This window comes from Mustela nivalis, assembly GCF_964662115.1.
Source record: "Mustela nivalis genome assembly, chromosome: 11".
NCBI lineage: Eukaryota > Metazoa > Chordata > Mammalia > Carnivora > Mustelidae > Mustela > Mustela nivalis.
Genome location: NC_139030.1, coordinates 104,676,850 through 104,697,771, shown reverse-complemented (window position 1 = coordinate 104,697,771; position 20,922 = coordinate 104,676,850). Strand labels below are relative to the sequence as shown.

The window sequence follows — 20,922 nt, the reverse complement described above, 5'->3', positions numbered from 1 at the left end:
GTCATTTATTTATTTATTTATTTATTTATTTATTTCCTTTGTCTAAAGAACTTCCTTTAGCAATTCTTTCAGAGAGATCTGCTGGCTTGGATTTTTCCTTAGTTTTCTTTCTTCTGATAATGTCCTTATCTTCATTCCTGAAGGGTATATTTGTTAGAATCAGAATTCTGGGCTGACGATTTTTTTTTTTTAAGATATTTATTTATTTGAGAGAGAAAGTGAGTGAGCAAGGGATGAGGGAGGCGCAGAGGGAGAGAGACAAGCAGACGTCCCTCGAGCTGGGAACTCGATGATGACCATGTAGGGCTTAATCCTAGGACCTTGAGATCATGACTTGAGCTAAAGGCAGAATCTCAACTGATTGAGCCACACTGGTGCCCTGACTCTTCTTTTCTTTCAGTGCTCTCAACATGTGCCATTCCCTGCTGTCTGTGGTTTCTGATGAGAAAGCTACAGTTTTTTGAACATTTTGTAGGTCCTGTATCTTTTTTCAAAGGCTTATCTTTAGTTTTTGGCACTTTATGTGTCTTGGCATGGGTTTCTTTGGGTTGTTTGGTGTTCACTCTGCTTTTCTCTATTGTGGTAAGTATGTGTAGGATAAAATTTACCACTTTGCCATTTTTAAATGTATTTTTTTTAAGTTTTTAATTTAATTTTTTAAGTAAACTCTACCTCCAATATGAGGCTCGAACTTATGGCCCTGAGATCAAGAATTGCATGTTCTACCGACTGTGCCAGCTAGGGCCCCTTCTGTGGCATTAAGTACATTCACATTATTGTGTGATCATTACCAACTCTATCTGAAGGTTTTTTTTTTGTTTTTGTTTTTTGTTTTGTTTTGTTTTGGTGGTCAGCAAAGCAGTTTATTGAGTGATAGTAAAAAGTTCCCAAAGAGGAAGGGACCCGAAAGATGCCCTTTCATCTTTTTTTAAAAGAACTTTTCAACTTTTAACAGCTGAAACTCTGTGCCCATTAAACAACAACAACTTCCCACAACTCCCTTTCCCCAGCACACTCATCTTCTTTTTTTTTTTTTTTTTTTTAAGATTTTATTTATTTGTCAGAGAGAGAGCGAGCGAGAGCGAGCATAGGCAGACAGAGTGGCAGGCAGAGTCAGAGGGAGAAGCAGGCTCCCCGTGGAGCAAGGAGCCCGATGTGGGACTCGATCCCAGGACGCTGGGATCATGACCTGAGCTGAAGGCAGTTGCTTAACCAACTGAGCCACCCAGGCGTCCCACACACTCATCTTCTTGTATTGAGATTTTCATGTGTTCTTTGTATACCGAGTAATTTTGGATTGTATTCTGGACATTTTGAATATTATGTCTAGATTCTAGTTTTATTTATTTATTTAGTATTTTATTTATTTATTTGACAGAGAGAGTGAGCGAGAGAGGGAACACAAGCCAGGGGAGAGGGAGAAGCGGGCTTCCTGTCGAGCAAGGAGCCCAATGCAGGACTTAATCTCAGGACCCTGGGGTTATGATTCCAGTCAAAGGCACATGCCCAACGACTGAGCCATTCATGTGCCCCTAGACTCTGGTTTTATTTAATCCCATAGAAAATGTTGATATTTTTGTTTTAGCAGGCCAAACAGGTTTTATTTTGATAAATCATCAGTAATAAAAAGATTTTAGATTCCCTAACGATTGACAGCTTATAATTCTACTTATAAAAACTTTAATAATTATACATAAATTCAGTTACTAAATATGTGGTTAAAAAATTAATATTGATTATGAGCAAACCATATTGCAGAGAATATATTTTTGTGTGCTCACTACCAAACTGTCTTTGAGACCACTAAAGAATATTAAAGAATCAGGGACCACATTCCATTTCTGGTAAATTTTTTCATCCCTAATCTTTCATGGCTTTAACATTTTAGGTAATTACATATCATTATCCTGGACTTCAAGTAATATAGTTTAGGAAAAGACAATACAAATTTGTTAAAAATCTCCTATGTGCCAGATGCTAATACTAAAATTTAAAATTCTCTTTTTTATTTGAGGGAGACCCTCGATAATAACTGTTATATATTAAATATAAATAAATGCTTGTAAGAGTTCTATAGGAGGTGTGATGGGAGCAGGAAAGGTAAGAGTGCATAGACAAATTGCTAATTTAGATTATATAGTGACAAATGGAGGAAATCAGACGGAGTTCTGTGAGTACTAGAATAATCAGGAAAGATTTGAATGTGCTGGGGGAGAGAGAATTTGGAAAGAATAGTGTGGGGGTGCCTGGGTGGCTCAGTCACCCTTCCCCTCAGGTCATGATACCAGAGTCCTGGGATAGAGTCCAATATCCAGCTCCCTGCTCAGCGGGGAGTCAACTTCTCCGTCTCCCACTCCCCCTGCTCATGCGCGCATGCACACACCCACCCACCCACACACACACTCTCTCTCTCTAATAAATAAAATCTTAAAAAAAAAAAAGTTGTATGGAGTTTGAGGTGGCCAATGGAAAAGGTAAAGAATTTACTGTTTTCTGCTTGAGGAAAAAGTCAGTTTCATGCAGAACTTTGGAATTTAGAACTTTGGGTCAGAAAGTTAGGGAGAGTGGTTTAAATAGGCATTAGGGAGTCAGAATCTTTTGAGCAGATTTTTGATATGAGAGTAATCTTCAGGAAATATTGCCTGAAAATAAGCATAAAAGATAGCTTTAACAAGGCCCTGTAGTTATTCAGTTTCTGTAATCAGGCATTTTAAGCTAATATAACCTATTCAAATTTCACAGTATTTATATCATAGAATGCATGAAACATTAAAAAGATCTGAAATTTATAGGGCGCTTGGGTGGCTCAGTGGGTTAAAGCCTCTGCCTTCGGCTCAGCTCATGTCCTGGGATCGAGCCCTGCAGAGTCCTGCATCGGGCTGTCTGCTCAGCGGGGAGCCTGCTTCCTCCTCTCTCTGCCTGCCTCTCTGCCTGCTCGTGATCTCTGTCAAATGAATAAAATCTTAAAAAAAAAAAAATCTGAAAGTTAAGTTTTATTTTACATAAATTAAAAGTGAATGTCCATGCCTTTTTTTCTTTTAACTTAGTTTTTCTGCTGGACATTTTTTGAAAGCAACTTTATGGGATACCACATACCATAGAAATCACTCATTTAAAATATATATACATGGTTTTTAGTCTATTCACAAGGTTGTACACAATCACAACAGTCTGATTTTAGAAGATCTCCATTCCCCCTTGAAAGAAATTTCATTTACATTTGCAGTTCTCTCTGTTCGCCTTTGTCTCCTCTTCTCTCCCCAGTCCTAAACAACTACTGTTTTGGTCTTCATAGATTTGCCTATTCTAGATAATTGATATTAGTGGAATCCTATACTATATTCCATAGTTACATCGTCTATATTTTATGTTCTTGGGAAAATTGTAGTTTACAGTTTTGATCCCATATCCAGTCCTGGTAAGTACCGTATCTGCATTTATATGGTAGATCTTACCCCAAAGAAGTTGAATTGGAGAAAGCATAGGTAAGGATTACCTCCTTTCTTCTGAATTAGTGATTATGATTTTGTACTTGGTTTCTGTTTTATGTATAACCCAAAAAAGTTGGAACATAAGAGCAGTCATGTCTTCAAAAATTAAATATATTTAACATAAGATTTATCATGAAGTATAATATCTTAATTAACTCTGAGAACTTTTTTTGTTTATAGTATATTCAACAAAACATAAGAGCAGACTGTTCCAATATTGACAAAATACTTGAACCACCTGAAGGCCAAGATGAAGGTGTATGGAAATATGAACATTTAAGGTAAATTTTTATGATGTATCAAAATAGTAGCAGTACTTCCTCTTGTAAAAATAACCCTTAATGTTGATGATTATGAATTATAAATAAAATCTTTATGTAATTGCAGACTTTAAAAAGCCAGATTTTAAAGCCTTTATGTTTTCAGTGTTACAAAGTTTTCATCTTTGTTATTTACTGATTTTTTTCTTCATTTATGAATATGGGCATTATTTTCTATTTACACAGCTTTTTGTTCTTTCGTTCTTTCTCTCTCTCTCTCCCACAGGGGGCGCGGTTCCCTCTTTCCTTATCTTTTTTTCTTCTTATCTCTCTACATCTTACCTCTCAAAGTAACCCACAACCCTAAGATCAAGAGTTGCATGCTCTATGTACTGAGCCAGCCACGTGCCCCTACACAGTTTTTCTTAACCACAAATGCATTATTTCAATTTATCCACTCAAGATAGACTTTATTTTTCTTTTTTCTTTTTAAAGATTTTTAAAAAAATTTTATTTATTTGTTTGAAAGATTGAGAGGAGAGAGATCACAAGTAGGCAGAGAAGCAGGCAGAGAGAGGGGAGGAAGCAGGCTCCCTGCTGAGCAGAGACCCCCCGATGAGGGGATTGATCCTTGGACCCTGAGATCATGACTTGAGCTGAAGGCAGAGGCTTAACCCACTGACCCACCAGGTACCCCAAACTTTATTTTTCTATAGAGGATCATAAGAAGGCCCTAGTCTAGGCTTGGTATCTGATGAATTGCCTACTGTGAACTTCTAGTCTTCCATGTGATAAATAAAGATTAATTGTAATTCTGGGGGCACCTGGGTGGTTCAGTAGATTAAGTGTTTGACTCTTGATTTCAGCTCAAGTCATGATCTCAGTCAGGGTCATGAGATTGAGTCCCCTGTCAGGTTCCACATCCAGCAGGTGGTCTGCTGGAGATTCTCTTTCTATCTCTGCCCCTCCCCCTGGCTTGCAAGCATATGTGTACGCATGTGGTTACTCTCTTCTCTCAAATAAATGAATCTTTAAAAACTTAATTGTAATTCTGAGGTAAGGAGCTTGGGCACTTTTTCATGATGCCCTTTGAATGAGCAAATTGATGACTAGTTAACTAGAGTTAACTTTAAAAACAGCTAAATCCTAAAGTTACAAAGTTGTTTCTGGAAGTTACAAACTTGCCACTGTAAATGGTAGCTGAGATGAGTTGATAGGTAAAATATAAGGAATGTAGCATGAAATATATGTTTATCAGGGTTTGTTACATTTTGAGTTGATTTTTACATAATATGTGGAGTAGAAATAGGACTTTCCATAAATAAATTAGATCACATTTCTTGCTAGACATTGCTAAGACATAATGTCTTATCATAATAGTTCAGCAATATCAGATTGCTAAGACTTCTTTGTATTCCACCAGTTTCCAGTTTTTTGGACAAATCACTTGACTACTTGATCTAGTTTTGTTTTGTTTAAGAGTTTATTTTTAGGTAATCTCTGCACACAACATGGGGCTCAAACCCACAACCCCAAGATTAATGGTTGCATGCTTTACTGACTGAGCCGGCCAGTCACCGCAACCCAATTTATTTTTTAATTTTTTAAATTAACATACAATGTATTATTAGCCCCAGGGTACAGGTCTGTGAATCGTCAGGCTTACACACTTCATAGCACTCACCATAGCACATACCCTCCCAAGGGTCCATAACCCAACTACCCTCTCCCTACCCTGCTCCCCCGGGCAATCCTCAAGTTTGTTTTGTGAGATCAAGAGTCTTTTATGGTTTGTCTCCCTCCCGATCCCATTTTGTTTCATTTTTTCCTTCCCTACCCCAGACCCCCTACGTTGCCTCTAGAATTGCGCATATCAGGGAGATCATATGATAATTGTCTTTTTCTGACTTATTTCGCTCAGCTTAATACCCTCTAGTTCCATCCACATTGTTGCAAATGGCAAGATTTCATTTCTTCTTTTTTTTTTTTTAAAGATTTTATTTATTTATCAGAGAGAGAGAGAGGGAGAGCGAGCGAGCACAGGCAGACAGAATGGCAGGCAGAAGCAGAGGGACAAGCAGGCTCCCTGCTGAGCAAGGAGCCTGATGTGGGACTCGATCCCAGGACGCTGTGATCATGACCTGAGCCGAAGGCAGCTGCTTAATCAACTGAACCACCCAGGCGCCCCAAGATTTCATTTCTTTTGATGGCTGCGTAGTATTCCATTGTACATATATACCACATCTTTATCCATTCATCTGTTGATGGACATCTGGGTTCTTTCCATAGTTTGGCTATTGTGGACATCACTGCTATAAACATTTGGGTGCACGTGCCCCTTCGGATCACTATATTTGTATCTTTAGGGTAAATACCCAGTAGTGCGGTTGCTGGGTCATAGGATAGCTCTGTTTTCAACTTTTTGAGGAACCTCCATGGTGTTTTCCAGAGTGGCTGCACCAGCTACAGTGTAGGAGGGTTGCCCTTTCTCCACATCCTTGCCAGCATCTGTCGTTTCCTGACTTGTTAATTTTAGCCATTCTGACTGGTGTGAGGTGGTATCTCATGGTAGTTTTGATTTGTATTTCCCTGATGCCAAGTGATATGGAGCACTTTTTCATGTGTCTCGTGGCCATCTGGATGTCTTCTTGGCAGAAATGTGTGCTCATGTCCTCTGCCCATTTCTTGATTGGATTATTTGTTCTTTGGATGTTGAGTTTGATAAGTTCTTTATAGATTTTGGATACTAGTCCTTTATCTGATATGTCGTTTCCAAATATCTTGTCCCATTCTGTCAGTTGTCTTTGGTTTTGTTGACTGTTTCCATTGCTGTGCAGAAGGTTTTGATCTTGATGAAGTCCTAATAGTTCATTTTTCCTGATCCAGTTTTTTTTTTTTTTTTTAAAGTATGCCTGGATCCTTGCATATTCTTTTTTTTTTTTTTAAGATTTTTATTTATTTATTTGACAGAGAGCGATCACAAGTAGGCAGAGAGGCAGGCAGAGAGAGGAAGGGAAGCAGGCTCCCTGCTGAGCAGAGAGCCCGATGTGGGACTCGATCTCAGGACCCTGAGATCATGACCTGAGCTGAAGGCAGCAGCTTAACCCACTGAGCCACCCAGGCGCCCTCCTGATCCAGTTTTTTAAGACCACATCTTAATGCATGATAATTGAAAGTATGAACATGTAGATATTTTCCTGCTCTTATAAATCAAGGTAGCACTTCAGTGCATATTCTCTGCCTTACTTTAATCCAGCTTTGAAAATAACGACCTACTTACCTGTTGGGATTAATGATGAAAATAAATGAAGATGTTTTTTCCACTATAAGTGTAATTCCAAAGAAGTGAAGGCTGATTTTAGAGTTCATAAATTTATATTGATTGATTTATTATAGGGCTCCATACCCAACATGGGGCTTGAAACCCTGAGTTCGAGAGTCACATGCGTTACCAACAGGTACCCCCAAGGGCTGATTTTAGTATACAAGATCTTAATTTCAGATCTAAGAACAGCTCTTCCTCCCAATTTAACTTAGACTATAGTGCCCGGCTAGCTCAGTCGGTAGAGCACGAGACTCTTAACTTAGACTATAAAATATGTAATATTTTATATTGCACATTTATAATATCTTTCTCCTGTTCTGTTCTGGTGCTGTTATTTTTACTTTTTTTTTCCTGTTGAATATTATCCAATTTATTTTGGTTTTGTATTTATGTATTATACATCACAAATATATTCTTTTGTGTCTTCATCATAGTCTATATACATCTTTGTAGTTCACCAAGAAGAGTTTCAGAAGTAACTTTCTGTTTTTTTTCATATGCTTGATGTAGTTGATTTGAGGCTTAATACTTTCTCTTTTTTATTGGTTAATATAGTTGATAATTATGTTGTTAATGAGACTTCATTCAAATCTCTCACTAGCCCATATGGAATATTTATAATAGGAAGAGATGCCCCTTCTGAGTGGATACAATTCCATGCCAGGATGCATGGTTTAGAGTTTATAGTGTAGGCTGGATTTCAGCTCTGGCTTGTCTCTTGAGCGGCACAACTGTATCTGTTAGCCCTGTATTGAATAAACTTGAAGCTGTTAAATTTGCACTATGTGCCACAGATTGTACTCATAACACTGCCAGATCAGTAGCTTAATTTTGCTGTTGGCCCTAAGTGAGCTAAACTAGATGAGAAACTTATTTTTCACCACCTGTCTTTATTACTGAGTGGAAAACAACTCAAAAACCTGAAACATGCAAGCTATATATATGGGGGAGTAGAGGATGATGTGCTGATTCAGAAGTAGTAGTATTTTTGTGATTTAAAAAGAGCATTATTGTTAGGAATCTCAAAGGAAATATATTTACAGACAAGTGAAAATTTGGCTATTTGGTTTCTTCTGTTATCATAAACTTTAAATAGTTTTTCTTTCATATATGGGCAGGGTTTTTTTTTTTTTTTTTTGCCCTTTGGGACTGTCTTGTTTTTTACTTTTGTAGGTTTAGCTTTGTATTTTTAGGGAATCACATTGTTCTCATTTGTTGGGGAAACATAGTGATTGGTAAATTTTTAAGAGGTAGTGCGTTCAGTAGTTTGACAGCAATAAAGTAAGTTAGCTTTATAATATAAATGATTGTCTTTTCATATACAATGATATAAAAATGACATTTCATATAAAAGTGATCATCTTGGGGGTGACTGGGTGGCTCAGTTGGTTGAGCGTTTGCCTTTGGCTTCAGTCATGATCCCTGGGTCCTGGAATTGAGCCCCACATTGGGCTCCCTGCTCAGCGGGAAGCCTGCTTCTCCCTCTCCCACTCCCCCTGCTTGTGTTCCCTCTCTTGCTATGTCTCTCTTTGTTAAATAAATACAATCTTAAAAATGGTTTAAAAAAAAAATAATCTTGATGCTATGAAATTTCTTTTATTCTTTATTTATTCAAAAATATTTTTGGGGGCGTCTGGGTGTTGCAGTGGGTTAAGCCTCTGCCTTCAGCTCAGGTCGTGATCTCAGAGTCCTGGGATCAAGCCTCTCATTGGGTGCTCTGCTCAGCGGGGAGCCTGCCCCCCCCCCCCGCCTCTCTGCCTACTTGTGATCTCTCTGTCAAATAAATAAATAAAATAAAAATGTGTGTGTATAAAACACTAGGTTCAGGGGCACCTGGGTGGCTTAGTGGGTTAAAGCCTCTGCCTTCGGCTCAGGTCATGATCCCAGGGTCCTGGGATCGAGCCCCGCATCAGGCTCTCTGCTCGGCAGGGAGCCTCCTTCCTCCTCTCTCTCTGCCTGCTTGTGATCTCTGTCTATCATATAAATAAAATCTTTAAAAAAACAACAACAACACACTAGGTTCTGAGCATTGTTCTAGGCTTTATAATTCTTAGTTTGGCAGTTTTAGAAGAGAAATATATCATGAAAAAAAGCTTGCAGTCTACTAAGTGACCAAAAGCAAGTTACAAAATTATGTATGATATGACCCCAGTATATTTTACTCTGCATAGAAAATCAAAGTTAGTTGAAAATAATAACTTTTGAGAAGAGGTAGTAGAATTATGGATTTTCTTATTGTACCTTGTATGTTCTTGTTTGACTTTTAATAAGGAGTATGTTGTTTGTAATCAGAACAAAACTTGTGAAATATATAGGCATATAAAAGATCTACTCTTTTTTTTTTTAAAGATTTTATTTATTTATTTATGAGAGAGAGTGAGCACAAGGAATGGGGAGGGGCAAAGGGAGAGAGAGAAGCAGACACTGCTGAGCAGGGAGCGTGACGCAGGGCAGCATATCCCAGGACCCCGGAATCATGACCTGACCTGAAGGCAGGACCTTAACTGACTGAGCCATCCAGGTGCCCCTAGTCCTTTTTCTATATGAATGTTTGTGTATATACAACATATATACACCAATAGTTTATTGTTCATATGCGGTTTGTTTATATACAACATATATATACTAATAGTTGACTACTCTGCAATTGCTGATTATTTGGAATATTTCAAAAAAATGTTTATAAACAGTTTTTTATGTGTATTTTCTCTGAACATCTTTGTACATCTATTTGCATGGAATTTTGATTATTTTATTAGAATAGATTCTTAAGAGAATGACTTAGAAAAAAATACACACTTCTTAGGGTTTTAGTATATATTTACAGATTACTTCTCAGAATTTCCAGTGTAAAAGTCTGTCACCTCACTGTACTCTGATATTGAACATTATTAGGGTTGTTAGTTTTGGGTTTTACTTACTAATCTGTATGTCTTTTGAAGAAATGTGCCATGAGGGCGCCTGGGTGGCTCAGTGGGTTAAGCTGCTGCCTTCAGCTCGGGTCATGATCTCAGGGTCCTGGGATCGAGTCCCGCATCGGGCTCTCTGCTCAGCAGGGAGCCTGCTTCCTCCTCTCTCTCTCTGCCTGCCTCTCTGCCTACTTGTGATCTCTCTCTGTCAAATAAATAAATAAAATCTTTAAAAAAAAAAAAAAAGAAATGTGCCATGAAAATTCCAATGGTGGTTAATAATGGTGATGAGAGAGGAAGGTTGGTACGGATGGGATTCTGTTTTTATAATTAGAAATTCTAAAAATAATATGGAGAATGGATAAGACTTTTCATTTATGTATTTGCATTTTTAGGCAATTCTGTCTTGAACTAAATGGACTTGCTGTTAAACTTCAGGTAATATTTTTTTTAAATTAAAGCTATAATTGGAAGTTCTGATTTTTCTGTTTTTGTAACTTAAGGTGTTTACAAGGACTTAGCCATCATTTCTAATTATTCTAGAATTTATGTGGAAATGTAGTAACCCAAATGATAAACTTTATATATTAAGAAATGTAACTCTTTTCTAACAGAGTGAATGCCATCCAGATACATGTACTCAGATGACAGCAACTGAACAGTGGATTTTTCTTTGTGCAGCTCATAAAACTCCGAAAGAGGTGAGAAATTAGGAAATAGAATGACTGATAAAATCATCGTAACCTTAATCTCTCCAAGAGAGTGGTAGATAAATTTTTAGTGTTTAGTTTGCTATTTGTTTTTGTTAGTTGGTTTAGAGTTCTTCACTGCAAATTTATTGCCACCATGCTGTTTTAGGATTTCTTAGGATTAGTGTCAATTTTTTGGTAACTGGGCGATATCATGGGTTAGAACTCACTTTATGATTTACTGGCTATCACAGAATAACATCTGTCATATCATGCTGATATCTGACGTATAATGGATGACATATACATGTTTAGTTTTTTGGTTCAGTCATAATTTTTTCTAGTCATAATTTTTTTTTTTTTTTTAAGATTTTGTTTATTTATTTGTCAGAGAGAGCAAGAGAGAGCGAGCACAGGCAGACAGAGTGGCAGGCAGAGGCAGAGGGAGAAGCAGACTTCCTGCTGAGCAAGGAGCCCGATGCGGGACTTGATCCGAGGACACTGGGGTCATGACTTGAGCCAAAGGAGCTGCTTAACCAACTGAGCCACCCAGGCGTCCCAAGTCATAATTTCTTTTGATAGGAGTAACTGTTGGTGATTACTAGTTGATGCTTAATCTATTAATGAAATGTTGCTTTAGGACTCTCTGACTTTATAGGTCAATATTTTTTGCTCTACATTTTACTAATATTCCCTTTATCTGAAACCAACTATAATGATTTTCCTCTCCATAGTTGGTCCTACATTGAAAAAGTTATTCTTGTTTTCTCCTCATTTAGTTTTTGTCAAGGTGAGGATATAGGAAGTAGCAATTGCTTATAGAACATTTTTAATTAGAAATAATTCTTTCATATTATCTAATAGCACATAATTATAGCCAGTTTGTTTATGCATTGCATTTCCTTTTAATCTGTAGTACTTTTTACTTGACACTTAAACTTAATGAAAATATTTGGGTTAGGCCAGTTTTGTAGAATTATAGACCTGTAGATGATCATTTTATTGCTAGACTTCTAGAACTTGACAAGAGGTGACTTTCTAGTTGCAAAATGAGCATTTGGTGTTCTTTGATAGTGTAAATTTTCTAAAATAAGGAGTATCTTGTACTTGTCTAAGCAAATAGTGCTTATTTGGTTGACTGATTTTATTCAGGGTGTTTTTTGTGTGTGTGTGTGTGTGTTAGTTAATTGAAGCAGTATTAAGATTGTGTATCATTTTACATCTGGGAAAACCCACATAGCAGTTTATTGATAAGTTACTGAAATTGCTACTTAATAAGTATAGTGAGTTACATGGTAATTGCAATTAAGAAATTGAATCAAGAAGAGTTTAATTTTCGCAAATAGTAAGGATGTGTTATTCTCACTTTAGAGTAGAAAAGATACTCAGTTTGTGATTGTGAGACATATGTACTCTCATTGTCACATCTACTTTTTTCTTGATTAATATTAAATGTAAGATAGGATGATCATCAGCATTGAGTCCTGTGAATGCATCTTAAAATTGTAACATTGCTTGCTGAAGACATGCTCCACTGAATTGTTCATATGTCAAGGGAAGATCATGGTAGAATGTTCAAGGGATAGTTTTCTGGAAAGGGACTTACATGTAAAAATACAAACAAAAGAAAATCTTGGAAGGATACTTTCTGAGCTCTTGGAATAATTATGCAGGCAGGAAATAATAGCAACTAACAGCAGATTAGTAGCTAAAAAAAAGTTGCTCTTTTGGGTTAAAAGAATGGCAGGATTTTGAAGTAGAAGAGTTAGGGTACTCCGCACCAGTGATGATTTACTTAGTGTCTTGAGAATTAAAGAGACTCATTGCAGCAAATTGAGTTAACTGTACTGTACACAGTGATAAGTGACACTTATTTAAGTGACAAAGGTTATAATGTGTTATTATCTGCTAGCCCTTTCAGTCACATGCAGACTGCAGTAGCATTTTACATATATGCTTGGCAAAATCGAATTTATAAAACTTTGTTTTTTGGTAACCTTCTGTATTTTGCCAACTTTTTGCTGTTAAAAATGATACAAAGTAGGATGAGTTAACTGAGAATTAATTGAGGGGGGAGGGAAGGAAGGAAGCAGCTGAAACAAGATAAAACTTTTCTTCCCACTCCAAAAAAAATTTTTTTCAGAAACCAATTAAAGATCTAAAGTTATACGGATACAATAATAGCCATGAGCCACATGTGGTGAGAGCATTTAATGTTGGTAGTCCCATCTGAGATGTGCTCTAAGTGTAAAGTGAAATACCGGTTTCAGAGAGTACGAAAAGGCGATAATCATGTATCTTATTAAGAGATAATTGGATATCTGCATCCAAAAGAATGAAGTTAGACTCCTACCTACCTCACACCTTATACAAAATTTAGCTGAGAATGGATCAAAAGCCAAGTAAAACAATCAGAATTATAAAACTCTTAGGAAAAAACACATGTGTAACTCTTCATGTGGACTAGGCACTGATTTCTTAGATATGACACCAAAAGTACAAATAAAAAGAAAATACAGATCAGATTTTCTCAAAATTAAAAAAAAAATTTTTTTTCTTTTGCCTCAACACTGTGAGGAAAATGAAAAGACAATCTAAAGAGTGGGGAAAATATTTTTTATAAATCGTATCTCTGATAAGGGTCTGGTATTCAGATATATAAAGAACTGTTGCAATTCAGCAGTTAAAAGACTACCCAATTTAAAAAGTGAGCAAAAGATTTGAATAGACATTTCTTTAAAGAAGGTAAACAAATGGCCAGAAAACATATGGAAGTTGCTTCAGCATCATTAATCATCAAAACCACGATGAGAATGGATCAACAGAATGTATAGAATAGAGTATTATTTAGCCATAAAAGAGAGTGAAGTTCTGACACATGCTACAATGTTGATGAACTTTGAGGACATCGTGCTGAATGAAGTAAACCATGCAGAAAAGGACAGATATTGTATGATTCCACTTTGATGAAATATCTAGAAAGGATGGTGGGCATGGGATGCTGTTGCTTAATGGTTTATAGAGTCTGTTTGGGATGATGAAAAACTTTTGGTCAGAAACACATAGTAGTGATGGTTGCACAATAGTGAATGTAATTAATGCCACTGAGTTGTACATTTAAAAAAGTTGAAATGGCAAAATTCATTTGAAATATATTTTTATAAATTAAAAAAAATTTTTAAAGATTTTATTTATTTGAGGGGCGGCACCTGCATGGCTCAGTGGGTTAAGCTTCTGCCTTCTGCTCAGGTTGTGATCTCAGGGTCCTGGGATTAAGCCCTGCATCAGGCTCTCTGCTCAGCAGGGGGCCTGCCTGCCCCCCTCCTCTGCCTGCCTCTCTGCCCACTTGTGATCTCTGTCTGCGTCTAAATTAAATAAAATCTTTTAAAAAAAAAGTTTTTTTTTTGAGAGAGAGAATAAGAGAGAGAGAGAAAGAGCACGAGAGGGGGAGGGTAAAAGGGAGAAACAGACTTCCTGCAGAGCAGGGAGCCGGATGCGGGACTCAATCCCAGGACTCCAGGATCATGACCCAAGCGGAAGCAGTTGCTCAACCAAGTGAGCCACCCAGGTGCCCTCATCTGAAATACAGTTCACCACATTTTTTTAAATGGAAAAAGAAAAGATACACTCCACAATGGCATACCCTTAATCTACTAGAATGATTAAAATATAAAAGAGAATAACCAGTGCTGGCCAGGATGTCGAGAGAGTAGAACCCTCATATACTGCTGATAGGACTGTAAAATACTGTAGCCACTTTGGAAAATAGTTTGGAAGTCCCTTAAAAAGATAAGCATAGTTACTATATGACTTAGCAATTCCACTCTTAGGTATATACCCAAAAGAAATGAGAACACGTGTCCATACAAAACTTGTACACTAGTATAGTCACATTGTTAATGAAAGCCAGACATGGAAACGACCAAGTTTTCAATAACTGGAGATGCATAAACAGACAAAATGTAGTGTATGCACACAGTGGAATATTATTCAGCCATAAAAAGGAAGTTATAAGGGATTATAACATTTCGTATATATTAGAAACATTAAACTCAAAAGATTTTGAATAAAAGAAAAAGTACTCAGTGCTACACTATGGATGAGCCTTGAAAACATGCTAAGTGACACAGAAGTCCACATATTATTCTTTTTCTGTTTTTTTTGAGACAGAGAGTGAGAGAGCTAATGTGTTGGTGGGGGAGGGGGGCGTTGAGAGGAGGAGGGCGGGTCGAGGGAGGCTCCTCAGGGAAGCTCCATGGCCAGCGCAGAGCCCAGCGTGGGGCTGGATCTCGTGACTCTGAGACCATGACCCGAGCTGGTACCCGGAGTCTGAGGCCTAACTGACTGAGCCACCCAGGCATCCCCATATTATTCCATTGTTAGGAAATACCCAGAATAGACAAATCCATGGAAGACAGAAAGTAGATTAATTGTTGCTTCAAGTTAGGGGGAGGAGAGAATGAGAATTGACTGCTGATTGATACTGGGTTTCTTTTTGGGGTGATGAAAATGTTCAGGAATGTAGTTGGTGATGGTTGCATAAATTTGTGAATATACTGAAAACTTGAGAGTTACACGTTTTAAAAGAGAAATTTTATGGTACGTGAGTTACATCTTATTTTTTAAATACCCCAAAGAAGCCCATTAATAATTTTTATATCAATTATGTGTTGACATGATTTTGGCTATTTAGAGTTAAATAAAATATATCATTAAAATTAATTTCACCTGTTTACTTTTTTAGTATAACTTTATTTGTTGTAACATTGAATTTTACAATCATTCTGATATTGTTAAGAGACCATTTTCTTCAAACATGCTCAGGTTTTTGGAATAAGACAAATGTATAATAAACGGACCTCATGTATGTCCTTTCTTTTATAGTGTCCTGCAATAGACTATACTAGACATACACTCGATGGTGCTGCATGTCTTCTGAATAGCAATAAATATTTTCCTAGCAGGTAAATAAAACTTTTAAACTTAGTGTTAAACTTTTTGGATTTAATTTAGAAGATTGGTATTTTTATTAAAACAAACTAGGTTGCTGTTACTACATTGTATTCTTTAAAACTTTTTTTTTTATGCTATTATATGTTTAACTAGTTCAGAATTACTCAAATTTTGAAATTTAGCGTTGTGGTTAAACTAAAAGCCGCAGGACTTGGCTCCCAAAGCTCATAGGTCAGTTTAGTCAAGAGTAGTCACTGCTACTGTGTGTCCTCCAAGGCTCTCCCCTCTCATACTTTAGAGTTGGGCTACTTACACACTGACTTACTTGAATCTCTGTGCTAGAGCTAGCGTCCTTACATGGTATGCCTAGAGAGCAGAATTTCCTAAGTTGGACTGCTTGTTTTTGAAGGATTCCTTTTCTTGCCTGTAGGTTTTTAAGATCTGGGATGAAGCTGCTTATTATCGGAGAGGTTTGTTGCCTGGCCTTTATTTAATTAAGATATCTGTTACCAGGTGGATAGATTTGGAGGTTCTTTCCCCCAAATATAGAGCTCATATAAAATATGTTAAAAATACTGTTTTTTGCTTCAGTATCCTGAATTTTAAAACAAATTTTTTTAAAAGATTTTATTAATTTATTTGACAGAGAGAGAGGTCACATGTAGGCAGAGAGGCAGGCAGAGATGGGGGGGAAGCAGCTCCCCACTGAGCAGAGAGCCCAATGCGGGCCTCGATCCCAGGACCCTGAAATTATGACCTGAGGCGAAGGCAGAGGCTTAACCCACTGATCCACCCAGGTGCCCCATTTTTAAAAATTTTATATTTTTGAGTAATCTCTACACCTGACATGGGGCTTAAACTCAGCCCCGAGATCAGGAGTCACCCACTCCGATGACTGAACCGGGTACCCCTAAATTTTTTTTTTTACTTTTTTTTTTAAGGTTTTATTTATTTGATAGCGAGAGCAGGAACACAAGCAGGGGGAGTGGGAGAGGGAGAAGAGGGAGCAGGGAGCTCCACGAGCAGGGAGCCCCACGAGCAGGGAGCCCGATGCGGGGCTCGATCCCAGGACCCTGGGATCATGACCTGAGCCAAAGGCAGATGCCTAACGAGTGATCCACTCAGGTGCCCCTTTACATTTTTTTAATACCAAAATTTGTAGGCATTTTTTATTAAAAAGTCAAGTTGTATAGAATAAATTCCCTTTAGTGGTTTTAATCATCTTTAGTGGACAAAGTGTTAAGTTTTAGTAAATTTTTTTTTTTTTTTTTAAAAGATTTATTTATTTGACAGAGAGAAATCACAAGTAGACAGAGAGGCAGCCAGAGAGAGAGAGAGAGAGGGAAGCAAGCTCCCTGCTGAGCAGAGAGCTCGATGCGGGACCCAATCCCAGGACCCTGAGATCATGACCCGAGCCGAAGGCAGCGGCTTAATCCACTGAGCCACCCAGGCGCCCCAAGTTTTAGTAAATTTTGATTTGTCAGGGATTTAATTGCATTGAACTTTAAAGTTTCTAAAGTTATAATACTGAATTTCTTGGGTGCTATGGTTAGGTAGATACAGCACTGGCTTAAGAGTAAAGAACAGGGGTCCTAGTCCTAGTCTTGCCACCTACTAGCACTGTGACCTTGCACTGGTCACTTTTTTCTCCTAGGTCTAAGTTTCCACACTTGTGAATTGAGAAGATTAGACTATTTTTTCGTAAGATCTGTCCAGCTCTATGACTCTGATTTCTTTACTGTTTCTAGGGTTAGCATAAAGGAATCATCTGTAGCAAAACTAGGATCAGTATGCCGTAGGATTTACAGAATATTTTCACATGCTTATTTTCACCATCGGCAGATATTTGATGAATATGAAGTAAGTGTATTTCACTAATTATCATGATGTATTTTTAGCAGAATGATAATGGTATATGTTGATGTTATGTCTAGTTTTTTTGGTTCTGAATAGTAAGCTAAAATTACTTTTTTTCCTTTCTCTCTACAGAACGAAACATTTTTGTGTCACCGGTTTACTAAATTTGTGATGAAATATAATTTGATGTCCAAGGATAACCTGATTGTACCAATTTTAGAAGAGGAAGTTCAGAATTCAGTTTCTGGGGAAAGTGAAGCATGAAGGGAATCATATAGAAAAAAAATGTACTGATCACATAATTAACAATAATTATGTACTGTATATATATCATTTTAGACACATCAATCATGTATCCATATTATAGCTTCTTTGTTTAGTATAGGTTTTTGTATGCTGAGTGTTGCCTTTTAAAATGGGAAATACTTTTTAAGTTATTCATGAGCTGTATATTCACCAGTGTGGCACCCATGGTTTTTAAATAAGATTAGTATTATCTGTTTATAATGCCTGTTAATAAAAGAATTTACAGTTTGGTAAAATTGCTGCTAAACAATCATTGGATCACAATCCTCATCAAATAAACCCATCTATAAAAAGATGAGTGAGCTTGAGGTTTCGCACAAGCCATTTACTAAAGAAATAGTCAAGTTTTCTTTTGGTTTTTCCCCTAGTTTAGATATTCTAGAAAATTCTATAGTACATAGTTCAGTCTTAACTGTTAACTTTTCAGAAATGAGATGAAAATGTTTTAAAGTTGTTTATAGTTTTTGATACACATATGATTATGTGTATAATCCAAATATAAATGCAAATGAAGTATTAGTAATACTTAAATAATCTTACTGTGCTACTAAAGTATATTCTAGACCAGCATACTTGGAAAGGATTTACCTTTTTGCAACAGTAGACTGTTAAATACAAGATGATGATAATGATAAGGCATGTAAATGACGTACCCACTGGAAACCTGCCCTGTCCTTCCGTTCTCATTTCTTTTAACTCCCTATCCAAACTACAGTAGCTGAGAAGCTTTTCACCAGACTGTGAGTTAGTGTGGCTTATACCTATTTATATTTGTATTAATTGCTTACAGATTATACCTCATATTAGCAATTACACTACAGGAAAAATGTATTGGCATAGGCTCTTGCTTATCTTTGTTTTGCGAAATTGTCCTAATTACTTGGAAAGCAGTCTTTAAAATAGTTTGATTCTTCCTGTTGGTAGTATTAATCCTTCTGTCTAAGCATCTAAGTAACATTTAAATAGAATTGAAAATATTGTAGTATTTATTTTACATCCCTTCCCCACAAAGTTTTATGTTTTAATTCTATGCACTTGTGAGTTTTTTTGGCAATAATTCACAGCTTCCAAGGTGTTGATGGTCATACAATTTTGTTATGATTCATGTCTTAAAGGTTCAACTGCAGATTTTACAACCTTTTAATCTACTGAATGCAATTTTCAAAAACTGGAGGTCTTATTGTTAAACTGGTTGTAATGAGGCACTAAGATAGGGTAAAAAAAATATACATGTAGTGCAGAAAATATTTAAATCCATCTCTTGAACAGAGTTAACAAATGGGAACTTCTTTTTCATTTAAAAGGGTTATTTTGAAGTGAAGATGAAAATGTATTCATCTGGATTTTTTTTTTCAAGTTTGAAGAAATAATTTATGCCATATTATACAACAAGGATGTATAGCAGAAATGTGGGAAGTAGTGTAGTGTATTGAGAGTGTGTGTATATATATTTATGCCATTCTAAGCCTTCCAGCGTATTTGGCCTTGAACAGTGCTAGCCAAGCAACCAGTCATTACTTTACTGTAACCCACAAGTATCTTTCTAAGTTTTATGTTCATAGTGAAAGGAATGTTGACTTTGAAATTATGCATTTAAATGTCACTATAAACCAATGGGAATAGAAATTTTTACACAAACTTGGATATTGGGAGACTAAATTACTAAGTTAATAAATTATATATAGCAATGTAGCTGTTCTCTATAGATGGAGTTTGATAATGGATTTCTGTTGTTTGCTTATTTTCTTAGTGAACATTTGAACTAAGGCAGTGGATGGGATTGGTGATCTGGCTAAGTATTTTGAAATACATTCTGAATAATATGACTTGGTGTTAATGGGGGAAATAAAATATGATGTTTTTTTCTTACTCATTCCATTTTCCCTATACTGTGTTTGGAACTGACCATGAAAAGAAAAACAAACACAAAAAGAAACATCAGTTTGTAGGCTTGCTTTTTTTTTTAAGATTTTATTTATTTATTTGAAAGACGGAGATCACAAGTAGGCAGAGAGGGAGGCAGAGAGAGAGAGAGAGGGAAGCAGGCTTCCTGCGGAGCAGGGAGCCCGATGCGGGGCTCGATCCCAGGATCCTGAGATCATGACCCGAGCCAAAGGCAGCAGCCCAAACCACTGAGCCACCCAGGCGCCTCTGTAGGCTTGCTTTTGTATTCATACTGACATCTCATTCATATTCGTTGTACTATGAAATTCACTCACTGTACTAGGTAAGACCTAAATGAAAGTTACTATTTTTCTTTAATACTGTGTACGGAATTTTGAAAATACACATGTATGGTACCTAAGTGGGATATTAAAAAATTAGCCTAGCAAAGGAATTATACAATAAATCTAAGAAGAGGGGTATAGAAAACTCCATTTTGGGCAATAAGGAAGTTAGATTGCACTTTTGATTATCCAACATAGATCTGAAAGTTAAAACCTTTTTCCCCTAAATTATTTTGATTCTATAGAAGCCTGCCTCTCTGCCTACTTGTGATCTCTCTTTCTGTCAAATAAATAAAATCTTTTTAAAAAAATGCCTTATACGTTGTTTTTAAAGTAATAGGTTGAATCACATAGGAACAATATAATTGTGTCCTTGTATTTTTCCTCTGTCTCCCTCAGAGATAGACCGAGGGGGGTCAAAGGAACAGCAAAACTCCTGAGATAAGGAAATGGTGGATATGGTCATTAGAAATGAGATACCCATTTTATCCGATTTGGGTAATTTAATAGAACTCTTCTGATGTTTGTGGGAAATTTGTACTTAACTGCCCCCCAAAAATGTCATGGTGTTTTTGTGAGTTTTTTTAAATATTTCTTTTTTGGGAGCATGCATGTAGGTGCAAAGTGGGGAGGGAGGAAGCAGAGGGGCAAGGAGAAGCCTTCTGCTCAGGTCTTGTGCTCTGTCTCTGTCTCTCTCTCAAATGAATTTTTAAAAAAATTCTTTTTTTTTTTTTTTTTTTTTTAAAGAATTCCAAGTAGACTCTGTGCTAAGCCCAACCTGGGGCTTAATCTCATGAGCCTGAGCCAAAACCCAAGAATTGGATGCTTAGCTGACTGAGCCACCCGTGTGCCCCTCTCACTGTGTCTTTAAAACTAGGTGTATATAGAGAAAAATTATGATTTC

The 20,922-nt window shown here is 36.8% G+C and overlaps 1 protein-coding gene across 2 annotated transcripts in view; it reads left to right on the top strand.

Moving 5' to 3' along the window:
- HSPE1 (heat shock protein family E (Hsp10) member 1) overlaps nt 1-19,663 on the top strand; it is a 39,684-nt gene extending 20,021 nt beyond the window's left edge. For both annotated transcript variants that reach the window (XM_082689062.1, XM_082689059.1), the window contains 6 exons: nt 3,672-3,772; nt 10,381-10,423; nt 10,600-10,686; nt 15,559-15,638; nt 17,376-17,487; nt 17,617-19,663. In XM_082689062.1, coding sequence (XP_082545188.1) covers nt 3,672-3,772; nt 10,381-10,423; nt 10,600-10,686; nt 15,559-15,638; nt 17,376-17,487; nt 17,617-17,748 — 555 coding nt within the window. In that variant the 3' untranslated portion in view covers nt 17,749-19,663. The remainder of the gene's footprint in view (nt 1-3,671; nt 3,773-10,380; nt 10,424-10,599; nt 10,687-15,558; nt 15,639-17,375; nt 17,488-17,616) is intronic.
- The last annotated feature ends 1,259 nt before the right edge of the window (nt 19,664-20,922 follow it).